At 39.8% G+C, this 21,912-nt stretch overlaps 1 protein-coding gene across 2 annotated transcripts in view; it reads left to right on the top strand.

Moving 5' to 3' along the window:
* CNOT10 (CCR4-NOT transcription complex subunit 10) overlaps window positions 1-20,481 on the top strand; it is a 36,102-nt gene extending 15,621 nt beyond the window's left edge. For both annotated transcript variants that reach the window (XM_040589419.1, XM_040589420.1), the window contains exons 9-19: window positions 240-389; window positions 1,687-1,889; window positions 5,949-6,070; window positions 6,727-6,903; window positions 9,519-9,599; window positions 14,638-14,751; window positions 16,568-16,698; window positions 17,366-17,401; window positions 17,512-17,639; window positions 18,778-18,853; window positions 20,184-20,481. In XM_040589419.1, the coding sequence (XP_040445353.1) occupies window positions 240-389; window positions 1,687-1,889; window positions 5,949-6,070; window positions 6,727-6,903; window positions 9,519-9,599; window positions 14,638-14,751; window positions 16,568-16,698; window positions 17,366-17,401; window positions 17,512-17,639; window positions 18,778-18,853; window positions 20,184-20,338 (1,373 nt within the window). In that variant the 3' untranslated portion in view covers window positions 20,339-20,481. The remainder of the gene's footprint in view (window positions 1-239; window positions 390-1,686; window positions 1,890-5,948; window positions 6,071-6,726; window positions 6,904-9,518; window positions 9,600-14,637; window positions 14,752-16,567; window positions 16,699-17,365; window positions 17,402-17,511; window positions 17,640-18,777; window positions 18,854-20,183) is intronic.
* Window positions 20,482-21,912: the final 1,431 nt, after the last annotated feature.

The raw sequence follows: 21,912 nt of genomic DNA, 5'->3' as shown, positions 1-21,912 counted from the left end.
TATATATAGGGCATTTCAGGTCAACTGTCCAAGAGAAATAGAATGGTATGCAGAAATGTAAGTTATTAAAATGCTTGTGAGGCAGGGACATAACTGCATAATCCACGAACATCTCACTGAAGAACATGTTTAATAATAGACTACCATAATATACTGACCCATGAGAGAGTGGTAGGAGTATTTAATGGATTCAGTAACATTTTTCAGTTTATGAAAATGGTCATTTGCTCTTCTCTCAGGTGAATGCTTAAGGTGTATGTTCTGGAATAATCTTGGCTGCATCCACTTTGCAATGGGAAAGCACAATTTAGGAATTTTTTACTTTAAAAAAGCCTTGCAAGAAAACGATAATGCATGCGCACAGCTAGGAACGGGCAGCACAGATCCAGGTAAGACTTTTAAGAGATCAAAATAGATGGTGGGAGAGGGGTGAGTGAATCAAGAAAATAGAGGATAGAAACTTTCAGTAATTATCAGCAAAATTCCTGTTCCGTCTCTTTGCAGAGGAGCATAAGGAGGGTGAGAATTTTGATTGTAGCTTGATTTCAAAGTATAGTTGCAGTTGCCAGAAATAATGATGATGAAATATGTTCTCTTTTTTGTGGTTTTCTTTGACGTGCTATGGGGCTTGGGCAATTACTTCTCTCTTGTTTATATAGTCTTTGGCCATCAGTCAGGGAGATATGACAAAATAAAGTCTGTGACCTATTATGCTTCATTAAAGATATTATTTATAGTCCTGCTGACAGTGGGTGCAATCATCAGAACTTGAAGGATGTGGATGTTTTTGTTTTGGGTTTTTTTTAACTTCAAAGACATAGAAAATGTGGAGTGAAATACTGTTAAATTAACATTTGGAAGATGGTGTTTTTCTCAAACTTTCTTACTAAACAATTCCCAGACTTGTAGGAGAAATGTTCATTGTTTAATTTTATGTTTAGTTTTATTCATCTGTTTTTGTAGTAAGTATACAAAAGACAGAAAATAAACATTATAGTAAGTTTTCTTGCTTTGATTAATAATACCTAAGGGTTTTTTCTCTTCCAAGTAAATGATTTCATGATGAAGTGATAATTTTTTTCATTTCTTGTTTTCTTTAAAATCTAGTTATGATCACACATTTTATTGTTTTCCCTATCCCTCCCCTGGCCCTGTACCTCAGTGCAGTCTTAGGTACCAGCATGAAAACAGAAAATGTTTTATGCTTGTTAACAGCAAGGTGGTTTTCTTCTAGAATTTATATGTGTACAAAGATGTGTATTCTCACAAACTTGAGATTCGATATTATTTAACATTTAGCTTGAGTAACAAGGAGCTTAAGTGGTTAGCATTTAATGTACTTGAATCTTTATGAAGAATATAGAATAAAAGTAATAAGGATATTGAACAACCTGGTCTAGTAGAAGGTGTCCCTGCCCACGGGAGAGGGGTTGGAACTAGATGATCTTTAAGGCCCCTTCCAACCCAACCCATTTTATGGTTCTAACACAGTTAATTTGTCTTTAGCGTCAGCTTTCATGTGGAAGGAATTTATTTACATGGGGAGGCTAGTGAATTTCTGCAATGAAAGGGATTTGTGGTAGTCCTTGGGTGTGTCCCACAGCTTGCTTCCTCTTCCCAGTTATATTTTCTGCTCTCCTGAGCTGAACATCCAGTACAATGTAATCTTTTTTTTTTTTTCTGCAGGTAAAAAATTTTCAGGGAGACCCATGTGTACGCTACTGACTAACAAAAGGTATGAGTTGCTCTACAATTGTGGAATTCAGCTCTTGCATATTGGGAGGCCCTTAGCTGCCTTTGAATGCCTGATTGAGGCAGTCCAGGTTTATCACTCAAACCCTCGTCTTTGGCTGAGAATAGCAGAATGCTGCATTGCTGCCAATAAAGGGGTAAGTAGATTTGCAAATTCCTTATTTTGATTGTAGTTATGAAATACATGTGATCACAGGAAGGAAGAAATATAGCCCTGAGTTAAACCATGCGTTTTTAAGGCCTAATGTTGAACACCTCTGTGTAAGTCCAAAATAATTATTTTTCTGTATATGTGTGTTTGCGCGGTTAATCTGAAACTGCAACAGGTGGAAGAAAACCACCATAGAAACAATGTCTTGAGACCTACTATTTAATTGGCTTTTCTAAGATCAGAAGAATTTGTGTAAACAATTCAAAAAATTGGCGTGAGATGAAGCAAAACCACGTAAGTGTCTGTTGGAGCTGCTCTTCTATGAAGTTACAAGTTTTTTGCTGGAGAGACTGGTTAAGCATGATTTTGTTTTGGCAATTCACCGTCGCACACCCCTTTTGGTGTTCCAGCTCATAATGGGTAATCCTGAATTGATTTGAAGCATGTTAGTTTTCTCCAAGTCATCTGATGGTTTACCTTCCTTTGTCTTGAAATAATTTAGAAATAAACGTGAAGATATTATTTGGAAAGAAACTTGTATTACTCTTGGAGGCATCACTTTATAACAGGAAGCAGTATGTTCTTTCTGTGGTGAATGCTCTCTGCTTAAAATGTAGATACTGACAAATAGTTTAACTTGCTATTTATGGATATCTTATGATGCCTCAGCTTTCCACACTCATTTCACATTGGTTGCAAAATCTTGGGGTGTGTGTATGTTTATGTATACATAAACCCCATATAAAATAATATATGGTATATATATTGAAAACAAAACCAAAAAAACCCCAACCCCACAGCTAATTCTGTCTCTTTTTGTGTGTGAATGGAAGAATTAAACTTGCTCAAGATCTTCTCTCTGTACCAAGTTCTGTACCTCCCAAGGATTTCTGTTCCTGGGTGGCAGAAATAACAAGGTGAGACTGGAGTCAGTGACCATTTCTGGTGTCCGAGGAAGGAAAATTTTTGTAGCTGCTCTTGGAGGTTTGATATTAACTTGGAGGCTTGATGCACAGAAAAAAACTTTGATAACTTTTATTGCTGATACTTTGAGGTGGAAGGGTGGTTGTTCTTTTTGGAAAATTTTTGACTGAAACATCTTGGATTTTTACGTTTAGACTCTAGGAATTGCATTACGCTTCTGAAACAGTGAGGTTCTAGCTTAAATTGTAGCTGGAGAAGTAGAAGAAAATAGAGATCCTTTGTCTCTATTTCAAGGCTACATACTGTGGTGTAAAAGGTATGACTGAAAGTATGTTACTACAGTTTTAGTAGGCTATAAGGTTATTTTTTTGATGTTTTTAATGAATATGGTTATTGGATGAGACTGGTGAATAATCTTACTTAAAACCGAAATGTAGCACTGTGTCCTAGAACTTTATTGGAAGATGCAAAGACTCTTGTAGAGGACTACTAAAGGTATTTGGTTAAAGAGAAGCTTCCTTCCTTCCTGGGATGTTATTAATTATGCCTTTGTGTAAAAGTAATATAAAGTCCTTAAACTTCTTTTTTAAATTCTGTCTACTGTAAATCCATTATGCAAATTCAGACATGGCTTCATTTTGTAGGACTAAAGTGGATGAAGGTAACAAGATGTGCTCTGATTTCCACTGAAATCCTTGCATGTGATCTTCCTTGTCATCATGCAGCCAGAACTCATCTAAAGTTTCATTATTTCCTCGCTCAGTTGCCGCTAGAGGCCGAGAGGGGTGAGAGTGTAGTGTGGCTAGCCCGGAGGGGGCAGAGGCTGAGGAAGCAGAGATCAGCCTTCTCCATCCTGAAGCTATGGTGATCATAGCCAAAGTCTGTGGAAGCGTACTGACAGCAGATGGTATTGAATGTCCTCTGGGGCTTCTTGGTTTCAACCTGTTGATTCATGTCTGTTTAGGATAAGCCCGTTATTGTTAAACATGAATATGTTAAAATACAGAGGGGTGGGGACAGGATTGTTTTTTCTTTGAACAGAAAACTGCACTAAAATCGTATGTTTGTGAAATTAAGAGATGCTGTACTTGTTTCCTTGTGAAACTGTAATTCACCCCTCGTGTGTGTGGGTGTGATGATGCGATCTATGATTGCATGATCCTGTGCAGTAGTTTCCACAGTGTGCCCATTTCACTCGGTGCATGGGATGGGTGGGATCAATTGAACAAATGGCTATATTCACTTTATGCCCACTGCCCCCCAAATTCTCATTGTTTTCCCTCTCTGAGTGGCCTCTGCACTTTTGTTTACTACACTCTAGCCAAATCCTTCACAATACAATATTCATAAATTTTACCTTGTGAATTTCAATGGTGCTCTTTATTTTGGTATCTCTACTTCAGAACTTTTAAGAAAGATATTAATGGCTTTATAGCTTTATAGGAGAGGTTTGCTAGTATCCCCACTTCGTAGGCACAGCATAGAGGTTTCAAGAGTCTTCGGTCCAAGATGGACTGACTTATATTGTGTATGATAGCTGTTGTCAGATAGTTCTTCCTGCATTTTCTCTGCTTTATAAAACTAAGTACTCAGCACAGCTTTCTTCATACTAAGTTTGCAGTTTTCTGTGTCTATACAACTTGTTTCAAGTCACACGTAGATAGAGAAGACACAGCTGATCATCTCTAGTGGAAAGCTGGGTATGAGAGACTGGGTTAGAATAAGTTTTCTGGCAAAACCCAAAGCTAATTCTGTTTACGAGGATGGTGTTTTGCAGTCTAGAAAAGGGAAATACAGACCCTTATCGGGCAATTCCTTGTTTACTGCAGACAAGCCAAAGCAGGAGGTTATGCCAGGCACCTGAAGCCTGGCTTTCTTCCTGCTACAGTTGTTATGTTGTGTGGTGTACCAGACAGCTTGATTTCTTGTCACAAAAACAGTCTGCTGTTTCCTAAATTTGTAATCTTACAAGAAGAAAATTAGCTCTGGATGTTGTTAATGTTAAAGGTAAGGTGGAAGTGTCTATAAATTGTGCAAGAGATTTGAAACATAACAAGTGAGGCCCTAAAATCAAGTGTGTTTAATTTGACATTGTAACTCTATTTGCAATAATATTCCTTGATATCTAAGTATGGGTTCACATTTATACTCTGAACACCATATAGAAAAGTAAAACCATTTTTAAAAAGCTATTTTCACCCGTCTTAGTATTTTAGTTTATAAAATATAGAAGGAAGATGATTCCCTTTCTACAGTTCTTTTCACACCTTTTCAGAAACATGTTTCGGATCCAAACTCACAGTATGTATTTTTTTATTTGACAGTAAATGCTATTATAATGTCAGTATCCTTCTTCATGATAGATTCTGATACATTTTCTGAAAATTGATAGCTATTCAAAATACAGATTTAGGATAATTTTTCCTTACAACTGCGACTCTTCATCACTAACTTCACTCACCAACAAAATTGTTAAGATGACTCATGGTAAAACAGCTAAATAAACCCCATTAAATGTTGTAGAGGTAATTCTTGGGGCTGACAATTAGGGTGCTTTGAGTTTGTTTGACCTCCTTAATGCCTGTATACTCAAAAGTCTGTTAAACAAGTTAATGTAATGTAGCTTTGCATGTGTTGTGGTTCTGCTTCATGCTCCCCATGGAACAGTTAGAGAGCAGCTATTTCAGAGAGCGCTTTGAATGCTGTGTAAGCAGGGAGAGAAGATGGCAAGCGTTAAGAGTGCCAACTCTGAATATTATTTGGCAGATCATATGATTTCTTTTTAGGTATCCTAGCAGTTCTTCTAATACGACTTGGTTCATTGTTCTTTTGCTCTCAAAACAGAGGAGAAACTAGGTCAGTAGGCTATCAGACAAGCTGTCAGAACTAATCTGTGGTTACACTGCAGTAAAATCCCTCTGCAACAAAAGACAATAGAAGGTGCCTGATCCTTCATGGTACTTAAGATTTAAAATTGTACCCATATAAACTATTAATTCTGACATTTTAGCAGGGTTCAAAGTCGTCTTCCAGCTTTCACTTATTTTGTCAAGCTCTCATTTAACAGCCTTGATATTTCAGTTTTGGCTTCTTTTTTTTTTTTTCTTCTTTCTCCTTTTAGACATCAGAACAAGAGACTAAAGGTCTTCCCAGCAAAAAGGGAATTGTGCAATCTATAGTAGGTCAAGGCTACCACCGTAAGATAGTCCTAGCGTCCCAGTCAATACAGAATGTTGTTTATAAGTAAGTATGTTTTCCATGGGCTATTCATTTTTTTTTTTTTATCATAGCTTTGTTAAGGATAGTATCTTTTCATCAGGAGTCTTTAAAACTGTAGTGGGATTACTGTTTATTTTGGCATTACTAATGTAGTGAAAAGAGAGACATGCTAAAGTGCTTGAGGAGTCCTACTTAATCATTTGGATGTCTCATCTATGATGTCCGGCAGAGGGCTTAACTGTGTATTCATTGTAACTAAGAAGGGCATTAAAGCTCAACATTGATTTATCTGAAATTTATATTTCCAGTTAGCTACATCTGTCCTTATTTTTCTCACTTAAAAGTATGTATTTTCAGTAATCCGCTTCAGAAAAGTGCAGGAAGAACCTAGTTGGTCTGCCATAAAACTTCAAGAAGTGAAGTCAAGAAGAACAAGAGAACTTCTTGTAATTATGTGGTTGAATCTGTCCACTCTATTTGGGCATTGTGGTGTGCTTTCCATATATAAGAACAGCAAGCTTGATACATATATTTTCTTAAATTAAATGTGTTGTATTAAAGACAATTCAACTTTTTTAGGATAAATTTTTCTCTGCATTCAGATCTTTCTAGAGCTCTGCTTTTATTTTTTTAATTTAGTGGGATTGCTACTCACTAGTTAACTTCTGTGTCTCTTTAAGTGATGGGCAGTCCTCAGCAATACCTGTAGCCAGTATGGAATTTGCAGCAATTTGTCTAAGAAACGCCTTGCTGCTACTGCCAGAAGATCAGCAGGAGCCAAAGCAGGAAAATGGATCTAAAACTAGTAATCAGCTGGGGGGAAATACAGAAAACAGCGAAAGCAGTGAAGCATGCAGGTAAACGGAATTGCATATAAACCTTTTGTCCATAGTAAGTCTGGGCTGACAGTCTGTGTCTGCTACCTGTCCTGTTTGGCCAGCAGAAAAAAATAACACATTTGTAAATTCTCTTAGCAGTGGTGGGATATCTAAGGAAATTGTTTGACAGCTCATTACACTAATTGCTAGTATGGTAATTTAAGAATAAAATACTGAGTTGATTCCTACCATTCCTAACAACTTTAAGCTAGACACTGAAATTCTTCTTTTCACTGGCCATCTTTCTTTTGGTGCTGCAAATGTTATGTTTTCCCACACCCTCCCACCATGCATATTGGTATTTCTCTAATTGTAAGTGAAGTTTCACACGTTACAGTGATTTTGTGTGTGTGCGCACGTGTGCCATATACTTGATCCAATATATAAATGCCCAGCAACTCGGTTGTAAACTTTTCCCCGTAATCAAATTTGACATTCATCAGCCCTAGTACGCTTTGTTGTGTTTGTTTTAGACTTGAAATGGGAAACTAGATTTAGAAGAGAAGTAGGAAAGCAGCATGGGGCTATTGCTTAATAAATCACACTTAAAAATCATCTTTTTTCTCCTTAAAGCTTCAGAAAAAGTAACTTGTATACAATGTATGTTAAACGTTAAATAGCAGGAAGGTGTTTTAATTTTTTTGTGTTGATCCTGATACATTCTAAGCTTTGTTGGCCATAGCCTCTGCTTTCATTTAATGACCATTTTGAGAAGGGAAGAGTTACAATAACTATTCTGGAAAAAGTGGCTATGTTAGAACTTGAACTACTTGAAGAGTAATGAAAAAATATGTTTTTGTCAGACCCAAGTATAGATAAATTTTAAGAAGGTAAGATTCATTTGTCACATGGCAGGATTTACTGCACATGTGCTGTGTTGCATGGCATGGGCACAAGGTGCATCCTCACATATTCTGAGGTTGCCTGGAGATAGACTAGGGCTGGGGAGTCTGTGGCTGTTACTGCTACAGCCATATTTGAAGGCTTTTCTCTGCAACTCTTTTTACCCAGTGACAATCTTTCATGTCAAGTGACCAAATGATTTATAAAAGTCATGTGTGTGCATGTGTGTGTGTGTGCACACGCTTTTTTTCTTTTTACCTTTCTGAAGTCAGAGGTTGTGAACTAACTTCCCCTGGTAAGCTGTAAGCAGCCCATTGAGACGAAACTCCTCTGGTTTAAATGTGACTTCAGTTTTAAGCTTATGAGACCCGTGAAAGGGCAGTGATGAAAACAAAATGATAGGTCTTACTCGGACAAGACCTCCTTTTTTGTTTTGGTTGGGGGGGGGGGGGGGGGGGCGTGGTGGGTGTTTTTGTAGGAGCGAGGAAAGGAAAACATGCCCTGTATGGGAAGATCCTTTAATACCTTCTGTTTTCGAAACCAGATGCTTCTTCAGGTTAAAAAAAATTTTTTTTTTAGAAGACCCCCTTGTGTCTCCCAGTGGTCATTGCCAATTTCAAAATATCTGGCAACAAAGCAGGCTGTTCTTGAATTTGTGTGTCACGTTCTGAAAGGTTCTCTAAGGATTTGTTCCTTCTGATAAGGGACCCTCTGTGAGAGAACAGTAAAACATATAAGGCATTTGAAGAAAATCACACTAATTGAACAGGATGGTTTTGAAGCAAATCCCACTAATTGAGCAGGCTGACTGTGAAGCAGATTCTTCTCTTGTTGACAAGAAAACACTGAATACTTTCAGTGGTTAAGGGTATTTTTTTAATCTAATTTTTGGCAAAGGCATGAAGTATATACGCTGCAACAGTATTGAATACAGGTTTCCTTGGAGTCTGTTGCTATCTGTTTTGAAGGTCTAAGTCAGAGTTACCGTACCTGTTTCTAATAAACAGATTCAAAAATACATCAATTCAAAAGTCCTTGTTAAGCAGGCAGACTCAGTTTCAATTCTGGGTTTTTTAATCTATTTCTAAACCTTAGTGTCTCTCTCTGCCAAGGTGCAGCTGTCAGCCGTCTCTTCAGTTCTCATTCCAGAATAAGATTCTTTCAGCTGACTGGAGAGCAAAGTTGCATACTTTTTAAATAGAGTGAATACTTGCTCCCCGAAAAAAAGCCAAATGTAATCTTAAAGTGGAATTTTAGTGGAAAAAAATAAAAGGAAATAAATAAAAGTAAGAAGTAGCTAGAAGTCTAAAGGAAGCTGTAGCACTTTGGGTTATTTTTCTAGAATATTTTTGTAATATTTATGTTTCTAAATTTTCTAGGGAGAGAACTAGTTTACTGATTTTCTTACAGGCTAAAAGAAGAGAAGCTACAAATGCAGTGAGTTTTGTGTATCTCCAATTGAAAGTTCTTGTCCTACACCAAACTTCAAAAATAACTCAAGGCTGTGGAGAGTGGTGTGGGTTGTTTGGTCTATCAGTCACAAATGTCCTCATTCTTCCTTCTCAAATAGACAGTTAGGATAAGAGCATGTGCCTCAGTTTCTGCATAGCACCATTTCCCTGGTATTTAGGCTATAGAATTTTTGCTGTCCTTTTAAATGGAGTGAGTAAATGTCAATGATTATTACACTAATAACTTTTAATTTATTTATAGTAGCTCCTTATAATTAATACACTTTTTTTTTATTCTAGCAATAAAAGTCATGAAGGGGATAAATTCATTGCAGCTCCACCTTCTTCACCTTTGAAGAAACAGGAATTAGAAAATTTAAGGCAAGTAGATAATACAAAATATTCACCACTAAATGAGCCCCCTCTTAAACTGTGCTATGATGCTGGTGTCATTCCTAGTTCTTTTTTTTTAGGCACTTGCAACATTGAATTGTAGCCGTTAATCTAAGGATGCCTTTTTTCAAATATGTGTGCTTCCTTTCTTCTGGGCTTTGATTCAGAACAAATAGAAACGATCCAGAATTTCAGTTCAGAAGGTAGATCAGTCTGTTTGATCCCATTATTAATATCTTGGGCAAAACTAAAAAAATCAAGCCCCATAAATGACAAAGCAAAAAAACTGATAATGACTGTTGTGATTGGGGAAGGGGTGGAAACTACTGTGTGGTACCTTTGCCCTTTAAGGCCTTGATTCAGCTCCCACAACATTATATGCTTGTTGGATGGGGAAAAAATATGAAAGCTGTAAAAGCAGCTATGCTGCTTTCAAATGAGAACGGTCCTCCTTTCAGCAGGAATAAATCTGTAGTTCGCTTAAAATAGAAAGAAAAATTGCCTTTGTCCAGGCATTTGACTTCCTCCCCATGGAAGAACACAGGTGAAATGTGACTGTAGATTTTTCTCCTGTTCTCAAAGATCCTTAAACTACTTGTTCAGCAGTCTGAGTGCTTTCCAAACAGAATAACTCACATGTGTCTAAGTAAGTATCATGTTATCTGGAATCTCTTTACTTTTCCCCAACAAGGTTATCATTTGCTGGCAATGTTAATTATTTCAGGTGGCTGCCAGCCTGTTGAAAATCTCCCTTACTGTAAAGCTTGCACCTGCTCAGAAAAGAGAGATCTGTTTTAAGTTTCCATTATGGACAAAGCATACAGTAATTTCCCACTTAAACTCTTGGGTGAATACTCTGTTCCAGCCTAACCCCAGGTAACCTGTGTTTTATAATGACCAGTTTAACCTTTACTTTGCTCCACTATGTGTAGCAAATCTACTTGTATTCATTTAAAAGCTGTTTAGCAGGAATCTGTTAGGAGATGTTACTGAGACCTTGATTATTTATTCTCAAGTGGTACAAGAGTACGCTACTCAAAAATAGAAAGCACTGAATTAAAAGCAGTGATCTGGCTTGGTTGGGTTTTTGGGTTTTGCTGGTGGGTTTATTTTTTTCCCCCTAACTGTTGAAAATGTGGTTGCCACATGTCAAAAGTATGTGGTGTCATTTTGCGATTTTTTTAAATTTTTTTTTAAAAAAAATATGTAGTCTTTCACAATCAGCTGTTGTTATCTGCTGATGAAGCCTGACAACATGTCAGGAAAAACTTAGCAGTTTAGCAAGAATTACACTGCTTCTGGTAAAGAACACAATATAAGGAAAGGAAAAGCATTGGTTTATTTTTTTGCAGTACTTGATTTGGTGGTTAAATCCAGAGGACGAAACACCCCTAGGGAGTGGTCCTGCTAAAACTTCTTCAAAGTTTCTGCACATAGCTGTGAAAAGCAAACTACATCGCACTCAAGTGTTAGTATATTTCAGTAGTCTTGCTCACTAAGGAGCTAAGTGAGGAAACTAAAATTCTTGTCTAGTCAGGGAAAATTTAGAAAAAAGTTGTGAATATTGGCAAGGACTATTCTGAGGAATAGGCCTCAGTTCAATTCAGTATTGTATTCAGTAACTTTCCCTGTTAAGTCACTGGATTACTTCTAGACCTGAAATGGGCAATTTAAATGCTTTCTTTGCATGATTTTGTACAGTTGCACATCCTAATACAAGTTTAAAATAACTGATCACCTGTGCCCCTAAATAGTTCTTAAAATTAAATAAGCCTTTTCTAGACGGTATTTTTAATCATACGTATAGTTTGGTACTTGTGCACAAATTAGTTGAGCAGACTGTTCTCACAATAAGCAGCAATTCAATTGCAAGGTTTTAAAAACGACAAGCAGAAGTCTGAGGACACCAAATATTGCTAAGAATTTATGCATAGGTAGTGGAAACTCCAGATTTTTCTTCTGAGTTTCTTCTAAACAATTCTGCTCCTCACTTCTCGTCCTCTGAGAAGCCGCATCCCCTACCGTGCGCTTCAGCCTGTGGTATGTTTCAGTGTGCCGGAACGACCCAACACTGTTAGGATGCATCAAAAGTAAAGGAGTTCTGGTAGACCACAGTGCTACGTTGGGAAAATTGTGTGGATTTTATTGTAAAAGTTGAGATGGATAGCCACAGATCTTGTTGTAGCTTTTTTCTCCCTATATTGAACAATTTTGTGTGAGAATGTTAATTTTTCCCTTCAAAGCAGCTAGAAATAAAGTAATAGTTTGATCACCTGCTTTGTCCTGAACAGATTTAAACTGCAAGGCTTTGCTATAAGGCATGTGAACCAATTTTACTTTTTTTTCCTTTCTTTTGACTTTTCTGTTGGCCATCTCTAGTCCCTTATTAGGCTGGCTTTATTCTATTTACTTACATATTTTTGAAGTGTGCGTATCCTAGTATTGTATGTGGTATTCCAAGAGCATTGCTGATAATTTCACAGTACTGTAAGGACCACCATTGCCCACCAATATACCTTGCCTCTTCTCCACACCTACCCAGTTTTGCCTCGTTTATCCACTTAAAGGTTTCGGGGGTCTGTTTGGCCCTGTGCTGATAATGGAAGCTTGCAGTGATTATCCCCCCAAGCAGTTTCTTCTTCCCCACTCTCAGCCACTGCATAGTTAGTCCCCGTCTCCCCTTTGCTGGTGCTGAATTTCCCCACAGAGTAAGCACCATTTGCGTTCTGTATTTTTTAATGTTTTGGATTGTTTTGCATGCGTTGAAAGTTAAAAAGTAGATGGTTTATATCCACTGTTGTGCTTAGTTAGCTATTTGAAATTATTTGAGATTGGTGATGTTCTCTAAATGGTTTAAAAGTGCCATTTTTGGTGCCTTCATCTTAAGTGTTGAAGAACTGGATTTGCCCTGGCTCACCCTTTGCCTGAGAAATAAGCCAAGTCAGATGTGCAGTTTGGGTTCTGTAAACTTGCAGTCTGTGTGGGCTGACAAATCTTGTTGCCTGAACCTATGCAAGAGGCTGTTTGACATAATCTGGCAGTTTAAAAAAACATTTTTCTTTTTCCTAGTGCAAAGGCAGTTTTATTTAGGGCATGCGGAGGCTCAGTGATGCTGGAAGTCTGCCGTGCTCAAAGGCGACCTGTGGAGTTTTGTCAGAATCCTGACCGGGGTGAAAAACTAGTTTGTCTTTTCCCTTGTGGTGCAATTCTTCTGCTCCGGTTAGCTGTCAGGTCTCCTGAGCGTTTGGTTTAGCCAGCTCAACAATGGATCCAAATGTGTGAGAACAGTACTGCAGGGAAGAAAACCTGAATATTTTTCTCTTTAGGTGGCTGTTGCTGAGGAATCTTCCCAGCTCTTACACGGCTTTAACAGTGACGAGTCCTGAGAGCAGAGCGGGTTTCCGTTTTTGCTGGACTTACCTACTGTGTGATCAGAGTGCATCTTGTGTTTGAACATTCAGAAATAAAAATAGGCTTTATAGAAGTTGTGGGAACTAGAAGCCTCATATTATTGTAAGGGGCAGTAGCAACCAGCTCTGCAGGCCTTGACTTTTGTCTAAGGGTGTTTAGCTGGTGATGCTGAGCATCTCTGCTTACTTGAGGCAGAGATGAGAAGAGACTGGTTAGAAGCAGGCTGTTATTACGGGGGGGGGGGGCTGGTTTTTTTTGTTGTTTTGGTTTGTTTTTTTTACCCCTGTTCCCTCCCCCTCCCCAGCCGTAACCTTTCAGAAATATTTTAGGTTTGGGACTTGAGCTGGGGAAGCTTTCCTCTCCCTCTCTCAAGCTTTTGTATGTGTTCAGATTTGATGTGACATCTGGGCACGCTGGAGAGGAAGTGGGGGGTAGGGAGAAACGCTGGAGGAGTTTCTTATCCTTCTTGCGCATAATTAAGGAGCATGCCTCCTGGGAAAGGGGAATAAAGGCACCCCAGGTCCTGCCATGAATTACATGACTTACTGCTGGACTGAAAGTGGGCTTGACAGTTGCCAGAAGGTTGGCATGGTAATAGCCCACCTACTGTCGGGAGAGTCGAAGGCTTTCCTCCCGTCGCTCCCAACCAAGAGGATCTGCTCTTCCTCCCTGGAGAAGGACAGACTGGGTGCTTACAGCAAGGCATGGTGGGCAAAGGCTTGTGCCCCGAGGACAAGGCAGCCTGCACTGACTAATGTCTTGTGAAGTGGAAAATATCCCCTCCCCGAGTGCTGTGTTTGGGGAGGGGTGGGGAGTTATTACAAAGTATAAAGCCGGGCCTAATGATGCCATCTGACGTGAGGGTTATTGTTTGAAGATGGAAAATCCGAGTAGTTCAGATTTCATTACAGGAACTGTCAGAGATTTTGTGGGTTTGGAAAGATAAGAAAGCCTGTGACAGCAACAAAATGCCACAGATCAGTCGGAGTCTCTGGCAGCGGGTTACAGCTCTCTGTTGAACACAAAACTGGAAGCGCCAAATTCTCCAGTGTTTATTGTCTCCCTGTGTGCAAACGTTGTACAGTACAAGAGTGAAACATGTTACAACTTAACTGATTGCTACTGTGTGTTTGTAGATTTCTGTAAGGTACAATCCACAAATCTGCTGCCCTTTGCTGCAGCAGAAGCGGGGGAGGGCAGGGAAGTACAGATGAGAGTCCAAGGCAAAATGCATAACAAGAGGGGGAGAAAGGGAAAGTTTGTCCATGAGAAAAATGAAACGTGGTGACATCCATCTTTTTTTCATCTGTTATTTGTGGTCAAAATTGCAAAATCTTGCTGAGCATGCCATGGTGGTCCTTGGTTTACACTTGTAGAGCACAATGTGTGTATTTCCTAATTCAGTGAATAGGATTGAGGCCATAGATAATGAAACACTAGCTCCTTTACTTCGTGCCTTGATGCAAAGATATTATTGAAAGTTTATGATTTGTTTCTTCAGCACTTGAAAGAAAATTAACAGCTGCATTTGGAATCACGGAATTCTCTATTTAACATTGGCTTTCCCCCTTCCTTTTTTTTTTTTTTTTTTTTTTTTCTCCTCCCCTTTCTCCAGGTGCTCAATACTTGCGTGTAGTGCTTACGTGGCTCTGGCTTTGGGTGATAACCTTATGGCGTTGAATCATGCAGATAAACTTCTTCAGCAACCAAAGCTGTCAGGGTCTCTTAAGTAAGTCTGATACGATCATTTCTTCTTTCTCAGCCCTGCTTTTTGCTGGAGAGTTCTGAGTTGAAGCTTCCAATGTCTGTAGCTGCTTGCCAATTCTGTATCTGATGCAAAGAATTGCTTGGCCCGCTCCTGTTCTTGTCGAAGCCCTACCTAAATGTTCATTGACACGCAGGAACGTGAGTCCCCTCCTTTGTGTATGACTTCCATGTAATCTGGAACCTATTGCTGCTTTTTGTTGCTATTTGTTAACCTCCAGCTACGGGTCCCCATGCAGTGGCATGGCTGTCAGGTCTCTGTCCTGATTCACTGTGGGGCTGCACGTGCTTGTGTTGGCACAGCACAGAGGGCAGGAACGAGCAGCTGGGGGTAGCCAGTGGCCCAAACCAACGTGCTGCTTGCTGAAAGTTCACTTAGGAAACTACAGCCCTGGAGGGGAAGGTTTGCTCAGTAGGGTTCCAGGTCTTGGATGTGCAGGACTGTCACTTCACCTGCTACTGTAGCTTATATAGGTTCCATTCTTCAGTTTCTCTTTTCCAGGTCTCATTTGGCACTGTATTTTTTGGAAGGATATTTAAAGCTCATTCCATTTTTACCCACCAATTCTCATACAGCTGTGCAAATTCAAAAAACCTAGCTTAGCTTCATCCTTCTGACCTTGTTTGTGCATTTAATTCCTATGTCATATACAGGATAAAATATAGCAGACTTTTAAAGCAGTAATATTTTTCAAAACTGGTAATGTCCTTGTGGGAAGTAAGCTAACTTGTGCTTATTTTATATGCTGGCAGTATACCCTATAATAGCCCATGCCAATGAAATCCTTTGGCTCCCACGCTGCAGACTACTGCAGAAGCTCATCTTTTTACGCAGTCATTGTATAAGCAAGATTTTAGAGGAGTTTACAAGGTAACACATAATTTTATGGGGGCAGTGTTACCATTATGTAATGCAAGAAATGCCAGATGACAGGTTTTTACAAAGATAAGGAGCCATGGTCCTCAGTCCCAGGAAACTAAGCTTTTGCGCAGATCAGCAATGTTGAACTGCTCCTGTTAAGTGAAATAAATTGCATGTAGAAAGTTAAGTTTGCTGTATTGGATCTGAATTGCAGAAATTATTTTGGATAACCGACTGATCCTTTACCTGATGTTTTGTAATCTGTTGCAAACAACTGTACAGTCAGTTTGAAGTGTACTGTATACAGCTGCATAGAACAAGCATGAACTCTTTTTGCTCAACTTTTGTTTCAGAATAAATATTTGTGAACTAACTACACACTCTGGATCAACAGGATTCCTTCTGTTCCAAAGTTGAAAAGGAAAGCTGCTGATTAGCTGAGCTGAACTACAAGTGCCAAACATCAGACTTGCTTAATTCTTTTGCAAAATCTGCAGTTGGGAACATGTTTGTGCCCCATGGACAGGCCTCTAGAGTTGCTGTCCTTAGAAATGCAGCTACCTTACAGAATTAGCTTAAGTCACTTAACACCTCAAATCGTAGATGTATCTGTATCCTGCGGTGTTTTTGTTAAGGATTCCTTTTTGAAGTCTCCAAGATAAAAGCCATACCAAGGTACTGTCTTTTTGGAACAGCAATTCCTGTGTATGAATGAATTGTCATTACTCGGATGCATATTTTTTGACAACATTAGTGCCTAAAAGCAGCAAATGGCAGAACTGGGTATTAGGACAGTACTTCATAAGCAAGCTAGCTTCCATGCAAGTGTTTGCATTAAAAACTACATTTGGTTTGTCATGTATAAGAAATTGTGGGGGTTGTTAGGCTGACGTTTGTACCTAACTCTTTGCTGTTGTAGGTTTCTTGGGCATTTGTATGCAGCGGAGGCTCTCATCTCTCTAGACAGAATATCTGATGCCATCACTCACTTGAACCCCGAGAACGTCACTGATGTTTCCCTCGGGATCTCTTCAAATGAGCAGGATCAAGGTTAATGAATCTACACTTCATTACAACTGTTTGTGCTTTCAGCTGCCTTCCTGCTGTAACTTTCTATATACAAATATAATGATGATGAAGACATCTTGTTTTAACATCATCGGTTGTTTGGGGCTTTTTTGTTTGTGTTTTGTTGCCGTGTTTTTGTTTTCCTTGCCTTCGTTCCTACTTTGTGTTTGGTTTGTCTTTTGTGTGTTTGTGTTCCTTTGAAGTGGCTAATTCTGTAACATAAATGGAATTGAATATTCTAGCCTTCTGGCTTGTTTGAAGATAAAATTGCATTTAGTGAGAGATAAGAGTGGGAAGAATTTAGTTAATCTGTATCTTAATCTTCTTGCAGTGCTTCCAATTGGGAGTGTTATTCTGTAACAGAAAAATACTTCAGAGCCCATCTGTATAGTCAAGTCTACAGCAGCTCTGATGTCAGTTGTGTCTGCAATTTAAACTTCACTGTATTCATCCACAAATGTAAAAGCAAAACATTAGAGATAGGAAGTCTTAAGTGATGTTAACTCCTGAGCAAACTGATATGTTTTACCTCTTTAATGTCAGACTGTGAAGAAAGAAGTGAGTTTGTATCTTTGTATTATTTTTGTAACAAGCTTTTAAAAAGCTCACAGAACATGATGGGTTTTGTGTTTGTTTTTTTTCTTTGCAGGGTCTGACAAAGGCGAGAATGAGGCAATGGAATCTTGTAAGTACCAGCCGTTGTACTCAGCAGAGTACAGGAACTTACTTGGCCAGTTCGGAAAAAAAGTGTAAGAAGAAAAAGAGACTTTTTTTATTATTATTATTTTATTTCAGCTGGCAAGCAGACCCCACAGTGTTACCCCAGTTCAGTCACATCTGCACGGACAATGATGTTATTTAACCTTGGAAGTGCTTACTGTTTGAGGAGTGAATATGACAAAGCTCGAAAATGTCTTCATCAGGTATGAAAAACAAAACTCAGACAGCTTTAGGGACAAACGTACTTCTTTCAGAGTGTCGTTTGTACCACAGCAAATCCTGGTGATTTCATAGGCAGGTTTATTTGCAGACTTTGCTCAGAAGGCAGCTCTCTTCCCTTTATGAACCAATCTCTATTAGTAACATAAAATGAAGAATTCCATATTTCTTGTGTAAATAGTTCAGTACCACTATGGGAAGCATTATTGGTTTTTTTCCTTAGATCATACCAAAACAATGGAATATGATTAGGAAGCCTTTTCAGTTTTTCTAAGTTGTTTTGGTGGGGGGGTTATTGCTTTGTTTGTGTTTGTATTTTTAAAAGTACTACTTTTGAAACTCTGTCTTCGCTTAGCCTGTGTCATTTGCTGTTTCTTATGGCTGGGACCAAAGTCTTTCCATGATGATGTTAGTCTCTTTTTTGCAGCCATTCCTATCTCAGAAAAACTACTCGGATGCGTTTTTGTTGAGCTGCGAACTGAAACAGCAGTCTTCCAAATTACTTCGTAGTAGTTGTGTAGGTGAACAAGTTCAAATTCTGTGCGGTTCTTAACCGCTTCAGGCACTTGTTTTGCTTATTTTCCTCCCAAGGCCTCTTAGGAGTGGGCAGGTGCCTGTGCATGGGCTCTGCAGCACATGTGTAAAGCCCAAAGGAGTGGAAGGCCATCTGTGGATGTAACGTATAGTAGGTCTCCTGCATCTACAGTAAATTAATTGACTTCATAGCTGAAAAATACTTGTATATGGAAAGCTAATAAATGATATTTGTCAACTTTGTATTCTGAACTTTGGAACAGTGCAAGTTACCTTCTTCACCTGTCATCTCACTAGGAAACCACAGTAGACTGGCCCAAGAATTTCAGATTTATATTAACATAAACAGAGCAGATGGTCCTGCTAATTAGTGTGAAACAAGATGCAGATAATCATTTAGTCTCTCCTTGCATGCATAAACCTGATGGAATGTATTAGTTTGAAAAAAGTCTTCTTAATTTGTGAATTACTTGTTTTTGTTAGCTAAGATGGCAGTAACAATCTTGTCAAGCTGGATTGGAACTAATCTTTCTTTGAGCTGGATGTTTCTCTTAAGCACTTTTTTCCCCCACCCTCTTTTTCAATAAGGCTGCTTCACTGATCCACCCCAAAGAGATCCCTCCAGAGGCTATTCTGCTGGCTGTGTATCTTGAATTACAGAATGGTAAGCTTTGAAATGTTCTGTCAACCTAGATTTGGGATAGAAGGGGGAGAGGGTGGTAGTCATCCTTCCTCGTCTTTAGAGTCATGCCAGTATTTTGAATGGTACTTCATTTTACACTGCTATGGATCTGTGTATCCACACCTTCATTTCTGTAGTTTATTGCCATCCTGTCTGAGCTGCAATCTTCTATACTTTGTGCAGAAGTCGGCAGTCTTGGATAGGCTCAGTAAAACCCTTGCTGAGGTTTATATTCTGAAGAGGGTTTGAAAGGCTTTTCATTACAAGACAACTGCAATCCCAGTTTCCCAGAGAAGCCATGTCAAGGCCTATGTAGCAAGTACTGCAACAAAACTTGTAATATTGATAACTCTTGTCTTCCAAAATCCTTCCTTTTGAAGGTTCACTGTGTTTGCTTGGGAACAAAACTCTACATAATGGGAAACAGGAAGGATTACACTTGAATTCTGCAGTGTGAGCAGCCTGCAGCTGTCATGGTTGCGGACCTGTGCCCTTCAGGACTGACTTAATACCCCAGTGTTGTGAAACGGTCCGTGTGCTTGTCGCCCTTCAGTTGTCTTGCACTGCAGGCAGGCCAAGGACTTGAGCGTCGGTATTCAGAATTGAGACTTCTACAATGCTTTTCTTACAAAAACGTTTCTAGGTTGGAATTTTGGAAACCTTTCTTTCTGCAACACAGTAGCACAGAACAGAAGAGAGGGGAAAGTCGGCTTTACATCTCTCACACCCTTCAAAATACATAACCAAAAGGACTAGAGACATTTTTTTGTTCTATAAATGGCAACAAACCAATGCATCTCTTCTAAAACTAAAACTTCAGTGGAAGAGAAGTATTTGATAAGAGGGAGAAATGTTAAGTTTTCCATTTATATTGTTTATTTGATAGGCCATTAAATGATGGGCCATCAGTTGAAAAATCAGGTTTCTTCTTTTAAAAATGTTACACGCACCCTTGACATTTGCATTACTGTCTGTAATGTCAGTGTGAGCGCATTTGGTGTGAAACCTAGAGCCTCACTATGCAGACAGAAGAGGTGCCCTTCAGAAATGTAGAAGGTGCTCTGGCATCTTCCAGCTCTGAGGTAAAAGCCTGATGTCTTCAGCTCAGAGTAGGTAGAATCAAGCAATACTATTTTCTGAAACTTACTTTTGTCTAATGCTTTTCATGTCCGTGTCAGCATTTCACTGAATCGGGGAACCGTTGGGCATACATGGCCTGGGCCCAGGGTTGGCTTGGCAGTTCTGTGCTGAGAACAGTGATTCGTAAGTTAAAAAAGAAAGTACCTTTGTCTAATCGAAAGTTGTCTTGTAGGTAACACGCAGCTGGCACTGCAGATCATCAAGAGAAACCAGCTTCTCCCTTCTGTGAAAACACTCTCCGACATGCGGAAGAAGCCTGTTTTTCAGCCAGTCCACTCAATCCAGCCCATTCAGATGCCAGCTTTCACCACTGTTCAAAGGAAGTGAGGTTGTGCTTCAGCCTGCTGCTGCCCTGCCCGTGAGGGCTTGGGCTTTTGTATATTTTTTTTTAACCTAGGACACCTGCATACCCCATTTGCTGGAGTGTGTTCATTTATGTAAATTTTTAATAAAACAGGTAAACAAAGGCATGCTTAGAGGTGTCTGTAAAGGTTATTTCTTAAAGGAAGAGAGGCTGGTATCAGTTTTGAATACGAGCAGCAGTTTACTTACCAAAAAGAAGTGCAGCAGTGGGACTGAGCTTAGTAAGCAGCCTCTTGTGCTGCTTGCAGGCTGCAGTTGTTCCCTACCATAAACCAGAGGGGCTCTGCCCGCTTCTTCAGCTTGAGCAGTGGTAGGTGCCAAAAGGCAGTTTGCCAAAAAGGAAAAGGTGGTCAGCAAAGACAAAACCCAGTACAGCTGCTGGGTGGGAGGACAATGGCTGCAGCAGGTACTGGGTGCACTGGAGGGACCAGCACTGGTGCCCACTCTTGCTTTTCAGCTGGGAGTAGTTGTACAAGCATGTGTCCTTTCAGCGGGAAGCTGGGTATCGTGAAGCAGTACAGCAGAAAGCTTGAGCCCTGCTACTATCCCTCTTGTCAGGTAACTGGCTTTGCCACTTCTCAAGGCTTTCAGAGTAGCGGTGAAGTAGCTGATTTCCCCAGTAACTTCTCTATTGCTGTAGGTGACACCCACCCTGTCCTTATGCAGGGGGGCAAGCAGCTAAGAAGTACTAGGAATAAAAAAAATAATTTTAAAAAAATCGGGGAAAACTTATACAGTGATCACCTTTCTGAAAGAAGGGAGAAAGGGAGCTGATACATCTCTCAAGTCAAAGTAGATTGACTGATTAAATACAAAAAGGTTAAAGATGCTCGCTGTGTGGTCCCAGGCCCTGAATAGAGAAGATTCTTCTCTGCCCTTCCCCACCCCCCCAGGAATGCAGAGTATTCAGATGCAAAGGATGCTAATGCCTTGCTTCAGCAGTGCCCAGCTCCACCCGGGGGCACCCAGCACTCCCCTCGGGGCTCCATGAAGGATGCAGTTGTTGTTCCCCAGATACCGCGCATCTTATCACGGCTGCATTTGCATGTGAGCAGCAGCATTCAGGCCCAGCTAGCCCCTAACAATGACTGCTCTTCTACCCCAGGGTGCCTGCACTGGCCGAAGGAGCTCTGGGGTTTTTTTCCCCCATGCCTGTAGCACTGCTGCTTGAAGACAGGGGTGAGCAGTGGTGACTTCCAGCTGTTGGGTTTTTTTTACCATTAACAGAAAAAATAAATATCAAAACACATCACGGAAGCAAATTGTCAAAGACCTGTCTCCTCTCTGGCATTGCTGTAGAGTCACAGTCCACTACTTGTCCCCCCAGGTGCTTTTAGGCTCTGATAGCAAAAGAAATGACAGTTGGGTAAAGGAGTGCAAGCTGTGCTGGAGTAAAGGCAGTGTGCCTGCCCCTTTTTCCTGCCCTCTCCTTGCCTTCAGGATCTCACCCGCAGCAGGAGGAAGGGGTTGCACTGCCAGTCCCCCCCCAAGCACTATAACCCCCGTTGCTATCTCAGCCCCCTTGGCCATACGCTGGT

Source organism: Falco naumanni, chromosome 4 (genome assembly GCF_017639655.2).
Source record: "Falco naumanni isolate bFalNau1 chromosome 4, bFalNau1.pat, whole genome shotgun sequence".
Classification (NCBI taxonomy): Eukaryota; Metazoa; Chordata; class Aves; order Falconiformes; family Falconidae; genus Falco; species Falco naumanni.
The sequence above is the reverse complement of the archived record's forward strand: the minus strand, read 5'-3'. Positions and strand labels throughout refer to the sequence as shown.